General features: G+C 59.4%; 2 protein-coding genes across 8 annotated transcripts in view; one reads left to right on the top strand and one right to left on the bottom strand.

Annotated features, from left to right (window-relative positions):
• The first annotated feature begins 367 nt into the window (after positions 1 to 367).
• CHGA (chromogranin A) lies at positions 368 to 11,157 on the top strand. Its single transcript, XM_016145467.2, has 8 exons — positions 368 to 630; positions 1,457 to 1,503; positions 3,825 to 3,918; positions 4,756 to 4,824; positions 5,843 to 5,941; positions 7,363 to 7,791; positions 8,543 to 8,997; positions 10,693 to 11,157. Exons 1-8 carry the CDS (start codon positions 585 to 587, stop codon positions 10,774 to 10,776), a joined length of 1,323 nt encoding a protein of 440 aa, XP_016000953.2. The 5' UTR covers positions 368 to 584; the 3' UTR covers positions 10,777 to 11,157.
• A 3,434-nt stretch (positions 11,158 to 14,591) lies between these two features.
• The window catches only part of ITPK1 (inositol-tetrakisphosphate 1-kinase), a 139,978-nt gene continuing 134,973 nt past the window's right edge, over positions 14,592 to 19,596 (bottom strand). For all 7 annotated transcript variants that reach the window (XM_016145468.2, XM_036238318.1, XM_036238316.1 and 4 more), the window contains one exon: positions 14,592 to 16,723. In XM_016145468.2, coding sequence (XP_016000954.2) covers positions 16,365 to 16,723 — 359 coding nt within the window. In that variant the 3' untranslated portion in view covers positions 14,592 to 16,364. The remainder of the gene's footprint in view (positions 16,724 to 19,596) is intronic.

Raw genomic sequence — 19,596 nt, forward strand, 5'->3', positions numbered from 1 at the left:
TGAGATCAGAGGGAAAGCCCCGGGCAGAGGGAGCACGGAGCGGTGCGCTAGGAATGGAAGGGGCCTCAGCGCACATGGGAGGAACCTGAGGCCCAGAGACCCGGGGTGACTTGCCCACAGACACACAGCCAGTCGGTGGAGCCGTCGAGGGGTGGAAGATCAGCCAAGTCCTCCCCGCCACCTCCCGGAAGCCAGATACCCGCCTCGTAACCTAACACACGAGCTGTGAGCGGCGGGGGCCAGAGGCACAAGGGGTGAGGCTGGGAGTGGAGGGAACTGCGGCCGGACCCCCAGAGCGGTGGGGAAGGCGGCAGGGGCGGCCGGATGACGTCATTTCCGGGGTTGGGGGATATATAAGCGGGGCGCGCGAGCGCTGCTCCTGCTGCTGCTGGTGCTGCTGCAGTGTCCGAACTCAGTGCAGCAAGGCTGCTGGGCGGACCGACGGACGGACGCACGCAGAGACCCACCATCCCCGCGCCAGCGTCGCGGTAGCCCGCCCCGCCCCGCGGGTCCGGCCGCCCCTCTCCCGGGCGCCCGCTGCGCCCAGCCCCAGACAGCCATCGGCTCGGCGCTCCGGCTTCGTCATGCGCTCCGCCGCTGTCCTGGCACTTCTGCTCTGCGCCGGGCAAGGTGAGCGAGCGCGGAGTCTCGGGGGAGAGGGCCCTGGGCGCCCCCTGCCCGCCCTCGCCTGCGCTTGTCCTGCCGGCCGTGAAGTCCAGGCTCCGCGCCGCGCCGCGCGCCGCTCCACAGCTCCCCTCGGGCACGGCCAGTTTTCAGCACCGCGGACAGCGCCCCCGCCTCCCTCCTGACCCCGCAAAGAGTCCTCAGCCCAGAGCCCGCAGACCGGACTCTGGGCGCGACTCCCGACCCTGCGAGGCAGGGCCCCCTGGTGCCTCCACTCGTGTCTGGGCCCGGCGTCTGGGCTGCATCAGGACCAGCGCCGGCCCCACGCCATGGCTGGCCAAGGTCATTAGGGGAGAGGGGAGGGCTGCCGCCGGCTCCCCCTCTCGCCCCTCTCCCTTTTCTGTTCTGCCGCTCGGCCCGGTCTTTCCGTCCTTGACTTCTGCCTCTCAGTATCGTCTCTCACAATCCCCCTCCTCCGTCTCTTTTTCCTCGACTCTGGGATCTCTCTCCCTCTCCCTGCCTTCTCCCCCGACCCCAACTCCATTCAGCCCTTGGCCTTGTTTTCACGACATTTGCCTTCAGCCCGGTCCTGAGCAGGAGCTTTCCCAAAGGGAAGGGTTAAGGCTTTCCGTGCGGCCTCTGGGAGACACCCCCTGGGGGCAGCAGCCGGGAAAGAGAAACAAAATCGCCCCCCAGCATCTCATTTGGGTGGGGGCAGTTTTGAGGTGGAGCACGGAGGTTAACAGACCCCCCAATGAATCCACTCAGGAAGCACTGGGCCCTCCCCTCAGAACAGAGGAGTGACCCAAGCTCTCTCTCTCTCTCTTCCCAGTCATTGCCCTCCCTGTGAACACCCCTATGGATAAAAGAGACACGGAGGTAAGAAGAGGTGCGGGATGCCCCAGGATGGGGGGTAGGAGGCCCTAGTGGCTGCCTCACAGCCAGTTCTTGGGCAGCTGCAGAGTGAGTTTGGCATAAAGCCAAAAGCCAGCACTGCGGCTGCTGAGCCTGGGGACAGCTTGCAAAAGAAGATATCAAAGACTGTTTGATTGTCCTGCCATCCTGCTGTGGGGACTTTCCCAGCTTCCTCTGAGCCGAGTGTGCAGCTTGATGGGGCCTGTGTCTTGCCTGCCAGGCCGAGGTGCCAGGCCCACTGTCTTGAACATTTCGAATCTGGCATGCTCACCAAGGGCTGCCGGGGGTGACTTCTCTGTGGTTGTCCACAGACCTTTGAGAATGTCCTTCACCTGCCTGACTCTGGCCTCCCCTTTGGCTTTTTCCCTCCCCCCAAGGCTCTGCCAGCAATACCCCCCCCCCCCCCCGCCACACACACACACATCCCACAGGCACTCAAATCCTAGTTTTCCCAAAGGGGCACATTTAGAAACATTCTCAGTCATGGCTTCTGCACTCAGGGTCCCAGCCAGTTAGCACGGAGGGTGTATGTCACCCAGGAAGGGGACTTAGGAGACACTAGTGTGGGGTTCTGTAGCCAGCAAGAGACACCCTATGTTGGATGTATGCTTGAAATTCATTCATATCTGAGCTGAGGCTGTTTTTCTAGTCTCTGGTGCTCACAGATACTGCCACTTGAGAGTCAAAGAATTTCTACTTTCCAGGAGCTATTTTCTTCCATTCCAGAAAGGTTATGGTTAAAGCCCAAAGCATCAAAGCAATTTTAACCTCAACTTGCTCAATCATATTTTCTATTCTTTAGTTGTAGATAGGTCTGTATTTAAACCTCTACCATTAACTGTAGCAGTGTGATCTTGGGGAAATCCCTCACCTTCTCTGAGCTTCCCTCTCAAGGGGAGTTGTGAGAAGTAGGAATCATAGATGTGAGGTACCTGGCAGGTACGAGGTCCTCAGTAAATGGGCACTTTTATTTCTAGAGCTTCCCTTCTTGATCTCCCCATTGTACTTAGGACTCGCATACAATTCCTCTTTCTAGAATCTGCCCTCTTGGACTGGTGGTTATCTGATATTCCCAGGGCAAGGTCTGGGGTTGCAGGGAGGCACAGGGGACAGGCTGCTGGGCCCTCCTTGCCGGGTCCCTCATGGGAGACATTTTGGTCACCACATTATGCCCAGGAGTCAGGGGTCAGGGGCACCAGCACAGTTGGTTAAGACCTGGATGCTCCATCCTAGGATGCTGTGACAACTGTAGAACTTATGTGCCAGTTTGCCATCCTGGATCCTTGGACGGGTTGCCGTGGCACCCCATACACACAGCCTTCCACCCCCTCACTCCCTACCAGCCCTGCCTGATGCACGTTTGACACCTCCTGCTCCTCTGCTCCAGACAGCCAAAGCAGGTTGGGAGCCGTGTGTTCTTCCCTGGGCGTGTGTGGCGCTTCATGCTTTATAGAATGTTTTCCAATCTGTGCCTTATCACCCGAGGAGGGGAGTTGGGAAGTTCTTCTCACTCCCATTTTACAAATAAGGAAACTGAGGCTCAGGTAGGTCAAGTTGCATACCCAGGACAGCACAGGTAGGAAACCACACTACAGTTGGCACCACCTTCACTCATCACATGCCCGATTATCCACAGCACCCCGCTGGGGGCAGGGGACAAGACTTTCAGAGATATGGCAGCTGCTGGCCTGGGATGGGCCCCCAGATGCAGGCGATGTGTGCCCATATCCAGCCAGGGGATTCATTCTCGGGATGAATATGGACCCATAGCTGTCACTCCCTTCATGTGACAACACCATGGATATTGGGAGACAGTGATCCAAGTCTTTTTTCTGGATAGGGTGGAGCCAGGGAAGGTCTAAGCTCTCCCCAGGTGGCTCAGAAAGGCTTCCTGGAGATAGCTGACCTTTTGCACATCTACACGACCTAAGTACTTGTGCAAGACATATGTCTGATGCCCAGAGCAGCTCCCTCATCTTTAGAAAAATGCTTGGGGATGCGAAGGTACCAGGGACCCACCCTCACCTCAGAGGGGCTCCTCCTAGTAAGGAGATTGGAGTGCTTGGCCCATGATAAGCACTATGTATGGGTTTGTTTATTTGTTTTGTACCATTGCTATTATTGTCTGGCTGGGAGAGCAGAGCTGTGCTCCTGAGCCAGGCATCCATGGACTGCTGAAGACAGAAGCAAATGCCCTTATGTCCTCATTAGAAATTTGCACTGGAGCCTCCAGAGGCTGACTCCCAAGCCCGAACCAGCCCCAACCTACCCCACTCTCTTCCCAGGTGATGAAGTGCATCGTTGAGGTCATCTCTGACACGCTCTCCAAGCCCAGCCCCATGCCTGTGAGCAAAGAGTGTTTCGAGACACTCCGAGGAGGTATGGGTCAGGCTGGGGGTGAGCGGCTACTGCCTGCTGGACTGGGAGGCTAGGACATGGGTGTATGGCTTTCGATGGAATCAAAAATTTAATTCAACAGTCACCGACCAAGTACCTGCCTTGTCCAGGTGTGCTGCAGTCTGAGTGGTACAGGAAGGTGAAAGGATCAGAGGCTCTGTGCACCTGGAGCTTACAGACTAGCAGAGGGGACAGATATGAATACGATCAGCTAGGATTCAAATCAGGGCTGGGACAGCAAGCCACCCGAATGCGGCTCCCCGTGGACAAGGATTTTATGTGATTTGTCCCCAGTGCCAGGAACAGCTGCTGGTGGACACCCTGTAGATATGCGATGAATACAGAAGCACTGTGGGTGGGCACGAGAAGGACAAAGCTTTGCCAAGCAGGCGGTCAAGTTTGACCAGCTTTTCGATGGTCAAAACGTTAACGTTGCGGGTTGGGCGTTAAGAGAAAAGTTGGAAACCAACAGGTAGAAAAATGATGAAAAAATACTCCAGGTGGAGTAGACAGTACAGCCAAAGCCTGGCGATGGGGAGATGTGCTGTGTTTGGAGACACCCCTACCTCGCCTCAGGGCTGGCATCTCTCGGGCAAGATCTGGGTGCTGGGGCAGTGGCTGACCTTTCTGATGTAGTAAACTGACTGACACCTTGGAAAGGAGGTCATTTCGCAAGTATTATCTCGAGACCCAATCTTGCTGCTGTCACCCAGACTTTGAGTTTCCAGAATAAAGCCCTGCGCTCAGCTGAAAATATTGATGGCAATCTTTCTCGGCTGTCCTCTGGAAATGACCCATAAAGACTCTCCTTCATTGCAGATGAACGGATCCTCTCAATCCTGCGCCATCAGAATTTGCTGAAAGAGCTCCAAGATCTTGTTCTCCAAGGTATTTCCAGCCACTGCCCATGAATCTGGGTACATTCCAGTGCCTGAGAGTCAGGAAATCAGGGTGGAAGGTCAAGCGGGTCCTGTTTCTCTTCAAAACTCATTTATTTTCTTTCAATTAGAGAGTGGAAAGGTGGGTTTTCCACACCACCTGTTCCAACATGCCATCAATATTGTTAAAGAGATCAAGGCCCAGAGAGGTTGAGGGTCAAGGTCACACTGTGAGTTAGGGACATGCCAAGATGAGATGCAGCTCTCAATACCCCATGGTCTCAGGACTTCAGCCATTGCAGTGAGGCACATTCGAGACTAGGTGGCAGAAGGAATCTCTGCCAGGCATACTCCCTTGCTCACAACCACTGTGTGAGGCTCCTTTGGCCATTCCTCGAACTCCTATCGTGGGTGGTGGAGGGAATCACCAGCTGCAGAACTGGCCCGGGTAAGGCACCATCATCAGGAACTGGGCACCTGTGAGGACAGCGGCAGCCTCAGGCTGATGCATGGAGAGGGGTCTCTGGATCATGGCGGCAGGTGCCAACCCTGGGCTTGGATGTAGGCACATGCTTAGCTTTCTCCCAAGGGCCTGGATTTATGGGGTCCAGGGCAAGCAGGGGTTTCCTGGAGAGGACAAACAGTCACTGTTACCTCCTGCTGCAGAGTCCCATAGCTACCAGCCAGGTCCCGAGGGGCCCCCACTCTCTGCCTCCACCCCTGGGACCCTTTGCTCCCTCTGAGCCTTCGTTGCTCTGTGAGGGAGCAGGCAAGGCTTGTTCTCATTACCTAGGTGAGAAACTGCGTCTGGAGAGGTGGTGTGGCCACCTGATGGGGCCCAGCTGGGAGGGGCAGGAACAACCAACCCCCCACCCCCCACCCCCTGGCTCTCACCCCCTCAGCCTCCCATTGGGCAGGGCTGGAACGTGACGTGCCAGTGTACAGGTGAGGAAATGGAGGCCTTCGCTCTCATCGACAAATATGCCGGCTCAGACCAAGCGGGACTTTTTCTCCTGTTCTCACACCAGGTGCCAAGGAGAGGGCGCAGCAGCAGAAGAAAACGAGCAGTTTTGAGGAAGAACTCTCAGAGGTCCTGGAGAAGCAGAACCGCCAGGCCGAGCTCAAGGGTCAGTGCTGGCCGGTCTGGAGAGCAGGGGAGGGAGGAGGCGGTAACTGGGTTCCTGGGAGTCAGGGGTCCCTCCTTCACACCCTGTAAGGTAGCTATCGTTTCCTTCCATTTACAAAGCGGGGAAACTGAGGCTCAGAGAAGTTAAGTACCTTGTCCTAGGCATAACTGGAGCTGTGAATCTGGTTCTGTCTCACTCCGAAGCCCCCGATCGGTTCCTGACACCCCAGGAGCCCAGATCTCAGTGGTCTTCCATCTTGGACTGAGAGGGGATGCTTGCCCCATGGCCCAGGTGACCCCGTGTTGGCCTGGGTTGTCACCCTAGTGGATGCGTGGGCCACAGCATCCCACAAGCTGGCCCATGGGAAAGTGTCTGGATGGCTGTGGGCGTCTGCCAGGGGCTGTGGGTGGGGGAGTAGTGTGTGTGTGTGTGTGTGTGTGTGTGTGTGTGTGTAATTTTTAATAAAGGGAGCAGCCATGTGTCAGCGCAAAGAGCACCCCGTACTTGGAATATGAAGTTTGGTTTCAAGCCTACAGACTGTGTGAGCGCGGACAGGTCTCCTCGCCTTTCTGAGAATCCGTTTGAGTTTCTGTAAACGGGATGGAAGAGTTTATACCTGGAGTCAAAGGGTCGGGTGTACCAGACCCTGTTCGTTCAACAGTCACCATTCTAGTGACGGGAAGGACTTTCGCTAGTTAAAAGGCTCTCTTCAAGGCAGCCACAAGAAAATGTCTTTTTTTTTAAAATTTATTTTAATTAATTTTTTTTTATGGTGACAGTGGTTAACTGAATCCAATAAGTTTCAGCTCTACACTTTAACAGTGAGGCGTATATATTTCTACACTGTGTGTTCACCGCCCATAGTTAGATTTCTTTCTGTGACCATATGTTTGACCCCCTTCACCCTGTCTACCTCCCCCTTCCTCCTCTGCCCCCTACCCTCTGGTAACCACTAGTCTAAAGAAAATTCCTTTTAATGAAACCCTGCAAATACTGAGGAATTGGGCATTTTCACCAGATACTCAAGACAGAAAAGCCCCATGTGGAGGGAAGAATGAAGTCACGGTAACGATGCCTCTTACACAGAGACGTTAAGGGACTTGCCCAAGATCGCACAGATTTGGCTGATGTCCTAACTTTCAGTTCAGGGCTCTACCTTCTGGGGTAATTTTCAAGGTCTTTTTTTTTTTTTTTTTTTTTTTAAATCACATGCTTCTTTAAGAGGTAGAATTACAAAGAAAGAAATGCAGCCCAATTGTGACCACGTCAAGTCCAGATGCCGAGAGGGCAGCTCCACCTGTCACGGTGGTCTTGGGCTAGGGGTGAAGATGCACAGTGGAGAAGATCTGAACTGGGGCTCTGGGGAGACGCTATGTGCAGCCTGGTCCTTGGGGTCTGACTTTGCTATCTCGTTTCTGCAGAGGGGACAGAAGCGGCATCCTCCAAGGATGCTGAGGAGGAAAGAGAGGATTCTCATGAGGCGGAGAAGAAGGGTGAACACACGGATGGAGCCAGGCCTGAGGCCTCCCCAGAGCCTGGGCCAGGGGCCGAGGTCGAGGAGGACAGCCAGGCCCCAGCGGGAGAGGAGGCCGCCAACACCCGCCCTCCAGCCAGCCTCCCCAGCCAGACACGCCCGAGCCCACAAGCCAAGGAGGACAGGGAGGGCCCTGCCCAGGGCCTGGTGGACAGAGAGAAGGGCCTGGGTGCAGAGCAAGGGCAGCAGGCGAAGAGCGAAGAGGACGAGGAGGACGCAGAGGCTGGAGAGAAGGCCGCCTCTGAGGAAAAAGGCCCCACCACAGTCCTTAACCCGCACCCGAGCCTCGGCCACAAGGAGACGCAGAGGGGTGAGAGTAAGTATGATGTCTGAGACCTCGACAAGTCGCTAGGAGAGAAGGGGACAGACGGGAGGGGCACCACACCCACAATCTCATTCCCCCTTCACAACCACCCCGAAATAGGTATTATCTCCATTTTCAGATCGGAAACGGAGGCTCAGAGAGGTTAAGTAATTTTGCCAAGGTCACACAGCTGATTTGTAGTAAAAGCTGAGATCCCAACCCAGGTTCGTCTGACTCCAAAACCATGCATCTCCACTACTCCACGGAGCCCGTCTTCCCCACCCCAGGAAGCTAGAGGGGCTTTGCAAGGCGGGTGGGACTCCTTACCTGCATTTCACAAATGGGGGAACCACTGAGGCTTTGGGAATAGAGGGTCAGCATGACAGGTGGAAACAGGCTTGTCTGGGGACAGCTGTCAGCTTTAACCAGGGTTTAAGAGGGACCCTGGCTCCCCATAAGGGGCTCGTCAGAGTCTTTCCTCTCTGCACAGCTAAGTGACCCTTGAGTCGGGGGCTTCTGGGGTGGGAGGGCTAAAGGAAGAGGCCGGCTCCGGCCAACCCACGCCCCTGAGCTTTGAGGGTCCTGGAAAGCCTGGTGTGAAGATGGCTTTTTCCCTCTAAGCAGAATCCATTGCGGAGAGGCTGAGCTCCAGGCGCAGGGTCTGTGGTCCAACGGTGGCCACAGAGAGGTCCCTGGGGAGTGGCAGGGACTGGGAAAGGTGACCCTCCCTCCCTCATCTGCTCTTGTCCACCACCTGCTCCAGGTTGGTCCGAGGCTCTGGCCGCGGATGGAGCCAGGAAGACTGGGGCTGAGCTTCCTCAGCCCCCCAAGGGGAAGGGGAAGCACACGAGGCCAAGGCAGGACAACGAGGAGACGGCGAGGGCCGCCCGAGGCCCCTTCCGGGATGGGAAGAGCAGGACGCTGGAGCAGGAGGCGGAGGAGCAGCTCGCCAAGGAGTGGGAGGGTGTCAAGCTGGCCAAGGAGCTGACGGCCGAGAAGCGGCTGGAGCGGGAGGACGAGGAGGAGGACCCTGACCGCTCCATGAAGCTCTCCTTCCGGGCCCAGACCTACGACTTCGGGGGCCCAGGGGTGCCGCTGCCACAGGGCTGGAGCCCGTCCTCCCGCGAGGACAGCGCGGAGGCGGGCCTGCCCCTCCCGGTGCGCAGCTACCCGGAGGAGAAGAAGGAGGAGGAGGGCAGCGCCACCCGCAGGCCGGAGGTTGGTGTGGGGCGGGAGGAAGCCCCGGGCCAGGCCTCGAGGCGGTGGGCCCGGCTGCGGGGACAGCCGCACCCACGTGCAGCCCCTGCCCCGGGGAGTGGCCATGGTCTCCCTGGGGTCTGGGACTGGAGAGGCACTCCGACAGGGGGCCCTTGGACTTTCCCCTGGAGGCCTGGATTTGAGTCAGAGCTGGGAAAGGGTGGGGGGGCGGGGAAGGGTGTGTCAGACTGGGAGGAGAGTGAACCCTGGCTCGCAGAGGGCACCCAGGAAAGTGGGTCAGCAGGCAGACAGGAGACCCGAAGTGACCAGATCAGCGTGTGGAAGCTGGAGGCGTGGGATGCTGGGCTGGTCCGTGGAGGCTCTGGCTGGGGACTCTGTCCTACAGGCAACATGGAGCCTCTGCGGGATCCGGAGCAGGGCGAGGGAATGACGGTGGAGCCCAAAGCTCTGGAGGGAGAGAGCTTGGAGACCGAAGGACCCAGCAGGGACTGGCCATTGGGGGGTCCAAGCCTAGGGCACCACTGGCCCCAAGAGCTGGGAGGGCATGAGAGGAGGGGACATGGCGTCCTGGGAAGACCCTGCAGTTGGTCCAGCAGGTCCCTTCCTGGACCCCAGACAGCTCAGGCACATCCTCCTCTCCCAAGTTCAGGCCCTGCCTCCCGCCCTCGGTGGCAGAGTGGGCAGGGGCAGGGCCCCCCGGACCACTGGCCTGGCGGTGACTGGGTGGGGGAAGCAGGGGAAAACCTGGGTTCTGCCTCCTAGCTGTGTGGTCTTGGACAGGTCATTCCTTCCCTGAGCCCTAGCGGTTCCCCCATTTGTGAAATGGGGGTAAGGAGCCCTTTCTGCTCACCTCGTTATCATAACCAGAACACATGCAAGCTTTGAAATCCTGGCTGTGCCCAGAGCAACTTGGGAAGCTCAGTGGGATATAGAGATGTAGCCCCACGGCAGGGGATGGTGTGGGATCTGGGGTCCCCAGCAGGCTGGCAACACAACCTGGAGCTAGAGGAGGCCTTGGGGGGGTCTGTGATTCAGGTGTCAGTGCCCAGTGGGAACCCGGGCCATATGGGGGGCTGGGACGCTGGCCCCAGGTCTCTTCTCTCAGATCTCCAACCCTGGGCATCAGTCCCAGCCCTGGGGGGCTGGAAGCTTCCGGAGGCCGGGGCACAGAACAGGGCTCACAGAACGTGCCCCGGCACCACCCTGCCAACCAGGGCTCCCCTCTGACTAGGACAGGGGATTGAGGCCCAGCCCCGGGCGGGTAGCTACAAGGCACACCCTCCAACCTGTGTCACAGGCCCGTGGCCGCTCAGGTAGGGCGGTCTGCGGCAGACAGGAAGCCCAGGCCTGGCCGCGCCCTGGCAGCCGTCGTCACAGCCTGGGCCCGGGGTGTCGGGGGCTGGAAGGAACTCCAAGGGGCACCAGAGGTTTCATTTTCCGGGTTCCTGCCTGGAGCCATTCGGGAGGCAGCGGGCCCAATGAGAGGCTGCGAGGGGCAGTGTGGGGTCAGGGCACAATACTCCTCAGAGCAGCCCAGCAGGACAGCATCGCTGTCCCCGTATGCAGAGGCCCCTGAGGCTCAGAGAGGCGAAGTTACGTACCTGAGGCCACACAGCGAGTCTGGCCGCATACTCTATGGTGCAGGCGCAGACCCCCTGGGCCGGTCCCTGCATGACCCTCGATGTTCTCTCCTAGGACCAGGAGCTGGAGAGCCTGTCGGCCATCGAGGCAGAGCTGGAGAAGGTGGCTCGCCAGCTGCAGGCCCTGCGGCAGGGCTGAGGCGCCGGCCAGCCCCACCGGCCAGGGCCCCGAGGTGCCCGGCGGTCCTGGCTCTGTTGTCCCCTGTGCAGGTCCTGGCCAGCCGGCCTGGGCGCTGCTTCCAGTAGGGAGGTGGCCCCAGCCTGCCCGAGCCCAGGCTGCCCTGCTGCCCCCATGCTCCTTTCCTCCTGCTCTTGACCCCTGTAACGCCCCTCTGCAGGGCAGACCCCATGACTTTAAAAGATTATCCTCTCTCTGAACACAGGAAGCTTTCTAGAAGTTTCAGAGCTATTGGACACAACTGCAGTAACTTTCTGATCTTTTGGTGAAAGCTGAGAACTCCTGACTGTAATATTCTCTACAAAACTTATCAAAGGAAAATAAATCTGCTCTGGGCTCTTTCCTGTTTCTTTAAACTTGACCCCTCTTGGCTCAGTGGGGTACAATGGATGGGATTCAGGGAAGGGGACAAGGGGAGGTCCAGTCCCCCTGGGGCAACTCCTTTCTGGGCCACTTTCTAGCCATGGGACCTTGGGCAAGTGACTTTGTACCTCCAAGGATCATTTTTCACATCTGTAAAATGGGGTGCTGACATCTGCTTCGAAGTGTGTAGGGATTGACACATGCAAAAGGCTCCCCGGTTCCTTCTCCCCTCTTTCCCATATCCCAGTCGCACCTGAGCTGGGCCAGTTTGGGGAACAGCTTCTGTTCCCCGTGGTGCTGGGAAGAGGCCTGCCAGGCCTAGGGGAGTGCCGGCCACCAAGGCCACAGGCCCCCTCGGCGTAAATCTGCCACCCCCTGACCTGGTACGTACACGGGACTCTGGGGCATCCAAGGTTCTTGCAGGGTTGACTAGAACACGGCACGTCTCAGTCTCGGGCCTGAGGATGATGGCGCTGAGGCTCACAAGGTGAAAGGACTCATCAGTCACAGGCAGGTGTGATGCCTGCAACACTGAGCTATGGTGACGGCAGGATTGCACAATCAGAAGGGACCGGGCTGGTGCACTGGACTGGCGTGGACCAGCTGAGCGTCAGGGCCAACCAGTGGTTCAGCAAACATTTGTGAGGGGCTGGTGTGGACCGCATAGGCCCAGGCATGCAGACATGGCCAGGACAAGCCCTGGCTTCAAAGAAGGCCACCGCCCGCAAACGTGGGTTTTGACGTTGAACTGGGGCTGGGGTCCCTGACCTAGCTGCACAGCTCGGGCCACTGTTTCTGGCTCTCCTGCAGCCTCAGTTTCCTCACCTATAAAACGGGGGTAATATTTGCTATCACCTCATCAGACCACGATGGGGATTCGAGAGGCCCAAACAGCCTGGATCAGAAAACCATGACGACGACGACGAGTTGTTTGAGGGGTCTCAGCAAGTCTAGGCCTCTCAGGTGAGGCCGACGAGGGGGCTGCCCACTGATGCCCCGCCCCTGGAGCACAGGACACCCTCCGAGGACCCGGTGCGAGGTGTTTATTTCTTCACGTTTCAGAGAAACAGGTTTACACTCCAACCCCAACAGTTACAGAAACAAACGTAACGCTGTTTTCCAAACATCCGCCACCAGCACTAGTTAGCAGAGAACACGGGGCATCTTGTCCCTGATGTAACCCACCCCAAAGACAGCCACCTGCACTGTCCTATGATCATGAAACAAACATGCAACCAACTCAAAAGAGCCAGTGGGTAAAGGTTCTTGGCGTACAGAAGCCGCCCTCTTACATACAGTGTATTTGTTCGTAGGGGCATTGTGTATACATATAGGCACAGAGTAAGGAGCAGGTGGCCTGGGGTTCTGGTAAACACCGCTCATGAACATGGTTGAGGCAAACAGCATTTTTCACAAAGCACAGGTGTCGGCCCTATACTGGGAGCTGCCAACATAGCGAATCCCTATGCGAGAAGCCTTTTGAGAGAAATCATGCTGAATTCGGAGGGGTCCGACCCCATTTGAAGCCTTCGAGGAGGCCAGGTGGTGCCAAGGAACAGTCCCTCCAGGGTGCCAGGTCTTGGACACTCTTGAAGTAAAGGAGAAATATGCAGACGCTTCTGGAAAAGGTCCCATGGGGTCTGGTGGGGCCCAGATTGAAAGGACGAGGGCCCGGGGCTTCTGTGAGAAGCCAGCTCTCCTCGCAACAGTGGATGTGTGCGCGCATGTGTGCACGTGTGCGTGTGCGCGTATCACACCAACTCAGGCACAGGCGGGGCGGGTGTGCACAGTTCAGGGTGTGGCCTGGCCGAGCAAGGAGGGAGCAGCCCAGGCTGTCTGTCAAGGACCCGTGTGTAGGGCAGGGTCCACGCTCCTGCTGTATGGTCGGCACCCAGCGCAAGGTGCCTGCAGCTTGGGGGCCCTCGAGCCATGGCCTGAGGAGCGGGGCTGTTGGGGATCTCACTGGGTGAAGGATCAGTTTCTAGGGGACAGAGGACAGAGGGCAGATGCAACCCCCGGGAACATCAGCGAAGCCATTCACTGTCCTTCTGCTGCCAGTGGCCAATGTGAGCGCCCAAGCCGAGGGCCAGTCTTCCAGGCGAGGTCAAGGACAGATAACAGCTGTTACCTGCCAGGGTCCTTCAACCTCCCATAAAGCCCACTTGGCAGTCCTCTGGGTAGAGTGGAAATAATTTTCAAGGTTTCCACCTTCATTGATAGGATTAAAAGCATAGGTGGGCACACTTCGAAGATGCCCAGCTGACCCCTTGGGACATCAGCTACGTCTGCCTCCTGCAGGTGATGCTGAGTGGCTTCAGGCCCAGCCTGGCCTGCCAGACACTGCACACCCCGACCCCTCCATGATGCCAACAGCACAAACCTTCCTTTGGGAGGCACCGCTGGGCTCTGTCCATGATAACAGACATCTAGGGCCCACATTCAGTTGGCGCTTAGTGTTTGTAGGATCACATCATTACACAATCAAACCATCTACACGCAGAACTTGGCCCAGGGCCTCTGCTCCAGGCTGGCCACCCAGGACGGAGACCTCGCACGGGACCCTTGGAACCTACCCCAAGGCCTCAGCCAAAACGTGGCTCTGCCACTAGCCACCACCACGACAGATGCTGCAGGGCCACGGACCCCGATGTGCCCACCAACTGGTAAAGAGAGGCTTGGGAACAAGAGTCCCACCTTTTTGTCATGAAGCCGGCAGGACTGACTCTGGCCACCACACCTGCATGCCTGTTACCACGGACGCAGATCCTTTCCACGAGCCCTTGAAGGTCCCAGGGACTGTCCCCAAGGAGCACACCTGCCCTGGGGAAGAGGCTGCAAAGGCTAAGTGTGTTTTAGTGGGTCTTTCCCTGATGTAAACCCCAAGGCCAGTGACAACGAAGCTTGAGGGGAAACCAAATCTACAGTGCCCTGGGACCCAAATAGGTCAGTGTGCACCCGAGTGACATTCAGGGGAGGCGGAGGGGGAGGGGAAGGGGTGCTCATTAATGCCTCACCACTGTCCAGTCCCTGTCAACCAGGCTCCCTGACACAGTCCCTAAACCCCTTCAGAGACGCCACTGCTGCACGGTGACCCCCAGCCCGGGATGCCTGTGTACACCCCGAGTGCGGCGCGCCCCTTCCCCACCGCCTGGCAGCTCCGGCCTTTATGAAACTAACCTGCCCCCCTTGGTCTCCACTCCTGGAAAAAGCAACCGCGCCACGTCACTGAGGCCTGGACTCTTTAACGCGCGCAAGGCTGACGGGTGACACATGACACAGGAACACGGTGTGGCAAGGGGCCCTGGCCTGCTCTTGAGGTAAACCGGGACTGGGATTTCATTTGAAAAGGTAAAGCCATTTTATTAAAAGACGGGGGGAATGACAAACTTTTAGCAACACTGGGCAAACACGTGTGAAATGCAGTTTGATTTCAGTAGTTTATTTTGGAGACAAAGCAGTGCAAGAGGCCCGCCACGCTCTCCTGTGTCCCTAGGGCTCGGGGACAGACAAGGGAAGGTGACGATACAGACATTATAATCGGGATTCAACACTCAAGTCGTGTAAACACGGTTAGTCGGCCGGCCCTCGGTGTCCAGGACAGTCGGGCGGTTCTGCCGCATCCACCTCCCGACGCCCCGCTGAGCCGGGCCTGAAGGTCCCTCCAGGCGCCCAGCTCTGCAGCCTCTCTCGGCCCATCCTCCCTGGACCACTCGGGACAGTCCATGTCTTTTCCTCTTTCTCAAGTGAAATGGAATCTTAAGACACAAGACGATGCTCAGGGGTTCCTCTGCATCTCACCAGCGCTCACTGTCCCAGGACAAAGCCCCTCACTGCTCCCCTTCTCTGAAAAGGGGGCTGCCAACCTGCCTGGACCTCGGGATATGACAGTCAGCTGCTGGCCTGTCTGCTGCCACCAGGGAGGGGCTGGGTGACCGTAACTGGGGACAGGGTATCCTGCTCTCTCACCTCTGGGAATGCTGCTCCCTAGCATCTGGCTGGCTCAGTGCTTGGGGCCTGCAGTGAATACGGGACGGGTGGACTGGCCACTGGGAAAGGGTGGACTGGACAGGTATGGACATGGGTGAAATGTACGGGCAGCCTCCGTCTGCCTGGGAAGGGGGCCCCGAACCGCCCTGATGCCAAGGGAAGGCTCGTCCGGTTGGCTTCGCAGAGCGGGAGGCTGCATGGCAGGGGCTGAGGCGTCAAGCCCACCCTTCAGAGTTCTCTGGTCTCAACTGCCCGTCAGAGACGAGGACGCAGAGGTCCGGTGACTCTCGAAATGATTTGCCCAAAGTCATGGCATGAATCCTTGGCACAGGTGGGATCAGCCCGGGGGCCCCGACCGGGCAGCCTCCTCCCAGGGCCCGGAGGGCAGCAGGGCCTGGTCAGGGAAGGAGGCCCCCGTGCAGGGCTGCACGTGACACGTGGAGAGGGGCCGGGTGGGCTCCTGGGAGTTGGACGTGGAGAGAGGTAGCAACCCAGGGCCCTGGTGTCCCCTGGGAAGCTTCCTTGTCCTTCCCTTCCGTGAGCTCCCGGGAAGCAGGCATGGAACCAGGACACGGCGGCCTCTCGCTCCTCGGCTCACGCTTTCGGGACAGACAGCTGCACGCCGGTGGTCTCAGGCCGCACCCCTCGCGAAGCTGCGAGGTGGCCGGAGGAAGGGGAAACGGGAAACGGCTCAGGGGCACGCCTGGGGGTGGGGGGAGGGAGGCTTGGAGAAGAAAGAAGGGGAACCTTCCACTTGCTCTGTTCAGCGCCAAGAGCCTGACCAGGGGCGGCCCCCTCCAGGGTCCCCAAGGCCTGGTCCACAGCAGCCATCGAGATCAACAGACATGAATGTGCACACACACTCACACACACACGGCAACCACACACACACACACACCCCTCCTCACATTCAGACCTAGTGTTGAAAACACAAGCGTGTGTAAACTCCGTGAAGAGATCCGCACAGCAGGAATTCGGCAGGATGTCCCCTTTCCATGAGGCTGGACCACTGGGGTTCTTTTCCTTCTGCCCCCTCCCACCCCTCATCTAGATCATGACATCAGAAAATCAGGTTAAAGATTAAAAAAAAAAAAAATCAGACTGTTGGGAATTCTTAGTAGGATGTCACCGCTGGGAGCCGCTCGCCCGGTGGGTGTGCTCCGTGGCCCACGCCGCCCTCTGGGTCCTGGGCTCCGTGGCTACTGGGACGAGGCCTTGGTGGCCAGCGAAGCCACACAGTGCTGCTGGAAGCTGGGCGACACGGCGGCGGTGCAGCCGAGTCTCTGGTGGGGCAGCTTGGCGGTGCCGCCCGCACCCACGCCGGCCGCGTCCACCTCCGCCGCCCAGGGCGGGTCCTGGCCCCTCATGCTGCCGCAGCAGCCGGGGCTGGCGCTGCACGTCCGCTCGCCCGCCAGGCTGTCCGCCTGCTCCGCCAGGAGCCTGCTGTGCCGCAGGGGCGCCGCGCCCCCCGCGGCCGCCGCGCCTGCGCTCTGGCCCTGCAGCACGGTGGCGATGTGGTTCAGCAGGTCTGTGAAGAACTCGCTTACACCCTCGTAGCCTGTGGGGAGGACAGACAGACAGCGCGCGGTGCTCAGCCAGGTGAAGCGGCGCTGGGCCCTGGGCATGGGGGCAGAGAAGGGGCCGTGGGGACTAAGGGACCCACAGGACCGAAGGCAGAGCCTTTCGTGACATACAGAGAAAACAGGCTCAGGAGGGGTGAGGGAAGCCACAGCCTGGACTCCAAGCAGGGTGCCCGTGGCCCCCCGGGGCTGGTGCTTGATTCGCTGCCGCCAGAGCGCAAGAAGCTGGAGAACTTGCTGATGAGGCCATACTCGCCGCCCTGCCCGGCTCGGGCGCAGCCTCACCCACCCAACATGGAACGATGCCATGGAGCGGGGGTGTGGCATGACTGGAGGTGGCGGCCCCAAAGGCCCACTCCTCACATTCTGAGTCACGAACACCCCTCGCTGCCACGTGGCCCGGCCTCAGCTACTTCAGGTGTCCGGGGCGCTGCAGCCGGCACCACCAGGCCGGCTGGGACGAGGGTGACGCCTGAGCAACAGCGGCTGCTTCCGGAACCGGAGTCCTTCTCTCCCCCAGGACGCCCGCGGGGCACTGCTCGTGCCGCATGCTCTGCGCCCCGAAGCCCAAAGGCAGAAACGGGGCACCCCGGAGACGAGGCCACCGCATGCCGACGCCCGCTGCCCCTAACGAAGCGGGGCCAGGACAGGAGCCGCCGGAGCCCCCCTGGGGCCTGCGCCCCCCGCACGGACGCGTCTCCGGGAGCCGCCCACCGAGCGGGGCGAGGATGTAGGGCAAGGATTCTGCTGACCCCCGAGAACTGTTTCAAAAGCACCGTGACGCTGGGCGCGTGCCCCCCGCCTGCTGGAATCGACTCGGAGGGAGGAGAAGCAGGCACGTCGCTGCGAGGGCGAGGTCAGGACGGGAAGCGCGTCCCCGCAAGGACCGGCGTCCGGGGCAAGGACCGGCGTCCCCGGCAAGGACCAGTGTCCCCACAAGGACCGGCATCCCGGGCAAGGACCAGTGTCCCCGGCAAGGACCGGAGTCCCCGGCAAGGACCGGCGTCCCGGGCAAGGACCAGCGTGTCTGCTCTGGGCGGGGCTCCGGGCTCCTCCCACGCCCCGCTCCGCGCAGCCGCGACCCCACCACCGACAGGGGGCCGGCGCCGAGGTGACTGACACCCTCGTACCCCTTAGGACGGTCTTCGCAGCAGCCGGCACGCGCCCGTGGGAACGAAGGTTCGGGAATGGGCGATACTTTCTACAGAAAAGCCTGCCCGGCCCGGGCAGGGGCTGCCTCGCTTGTTCTGACTCTTCTTTGTTCTGCTGTGGTTCTGAGGGAGCCCAAGGCCGAGAAGGGGAAGGAGAGGTCCCCGCGATATTAAAACTGGGGGAAGCGGGGCTGCGGGTGGTGCTTCCACGCACACAGCACCCCGCGCCTCTTCTCGGCTCTGTCCCCGTTTCACAGATGAAGAAACAAAATAAGGTGAGCTAAGTAACTGGCCTCAAAAACCAAAAACACACACACGCGCCATTTGCAACAACATGGACTGACCCTGAAATAATCATACTGAGCAAAATGAGCCAGACAGAAAAGGCTGAAAAGCACATGACATCACTTACACGTGGGATATAAACCTAAAAGCAGCAAATAAACAGGACAAACGGAGACTCGTGGACATGGACAATGGACTAGTGGTTACCAGAAGGGAGGGGGAGGGAGAAAATTAAAAAAATAAGATGTTAAAAAAACAAAACAAACCCCCAAACAAACAAACAAAGCTGTCACCAGGCAGACTGTGACTGTGGAGCACGAGCATGGAGACAGTGACAATCTTCCGGCTGGTGTCCCTCCAGGGTCCCAAAGCAGTGGCCCCAACTCACGGAATCTTTACCGCCCCAGGGAGAGGGACCCTCAGAGCACCCCATTTTACAGATGAGGACCCGAACTCCTAAGTGGCAGAGCCAGGACCTGCACTAGGCCCCCTGGTCCCGCCTGTGCCTTGAAGACCATGTGGTGCCGGCCCTCCCACCCCCCAGGACTGGGGCTTCTCTTAGCTGTGGGGCTGGGGGAAGGCGGGGCGACCTGGGCCCCTCGGAGGCCACCAGCAGGTGCGCTGCTGGGTTTCCAGGTAGAGACACCAGCAGGGAGGAGGGCTGGAGATCGCGTCAGGCCAACACCAGGAACACGAGCCGTTCCCTCGGCAACCGCCCTGCAGTCCCAGGGGAGGGCTGGCGGGTGCCCTTCCTAGTGCGGCCTGCAGGCCTGGGGCGGGCGGGAGGCCGGGGAAGGCCCCTCGGACCTGCTGCGGTGCCCGCAGCTCCCCGTCCTCCTGGAGACACGGCTGAGAGGTAAACTAGCACTGCAGGGCCCAGCTGGGGACCAGGCTACGCAAACACCATCTCCTCGGTCCCCAGAGACGGACGCCGCCTCCTCGGGGCGCTGGGTGCCACGCCCTGCTCTCGGGCCTTCCCTCACCAGCACCCGCCAGGCTCAGCCCCATCGCTGCGGGCCCCTCTGGGCCTCCCTGGGAGAAGCCGCCCACCCCTGCTGGCTCAGTGACTGTCCCTCCTCTGAACGGCCTGCACGCCCTCGTGGGGGTGGGCGTGAGGGACACACGGGCAGGCTCCTCCCCCCCCGCAGCTCGGCTCAGACGTCGCCGCCTCATGCAGGATCCCCAAGCACCCCCATTCTCCCTCTGAGGGCAAGGCCCCGAAAGCTGTGCTCATGCTGCACCCCGGCCCCGGGGCCCTTGAAAAATGTCAACTGAATGACTGAAGGAGCCAGCGGCTCCTCCGAGGCCCGACTTCCTTGGCTGCGAGCTGCGATGCTGGCTGGGCCCGACTTGCGTGTTCTCCGAGGCGTACGGGGAGGGGGTCGGAGGACTGGACACGCGACACACGCGTCCAG

Source organism: Rousettus aegyptiacus, unplaced genomic scaffold (assembly GCF_014176215.1).
Source record: "Rousettus aegyptiacus isolate mRouAeg1 unplaced genomic scaffold, mRouAeg1.p scaffold_m13_p_3, whole genome shotgun sequence".
NCBI lineage: Eukaryota > Metazoa > Chordata > Mammalia > Chiroptera > Pteropodidae > Rousettus > Rousettus aegyptiacus.

What these genes read in the sequence shown, in the direction of transcription:
- CHGA (XM_016145467.2), top strand. Translation starts at nt 585, where the DNA reads ATGCGCTCCGCCGCTGTCCTGGCACTTCTGCTCTGCGCCGGGCAAG. An exon ending in TGGATAAAAGAGACACGGAG is followed by an intron (nt 1,504 to 3,824) that starts GTAAGAAGAGGT and finishes CTCTCTTCCCAG; the next exon opens with GTGATGAAGTGCATCGTTGA. An exon ending in TTTCGAGACACTCCGAGGAG is followed by an intron (nt 3,919 to 4,755) that starts GTATGGGTCAGG and finishes CCTTCATTGCAG; the next exon opens with ATGAACGGATCCTCTCAATC.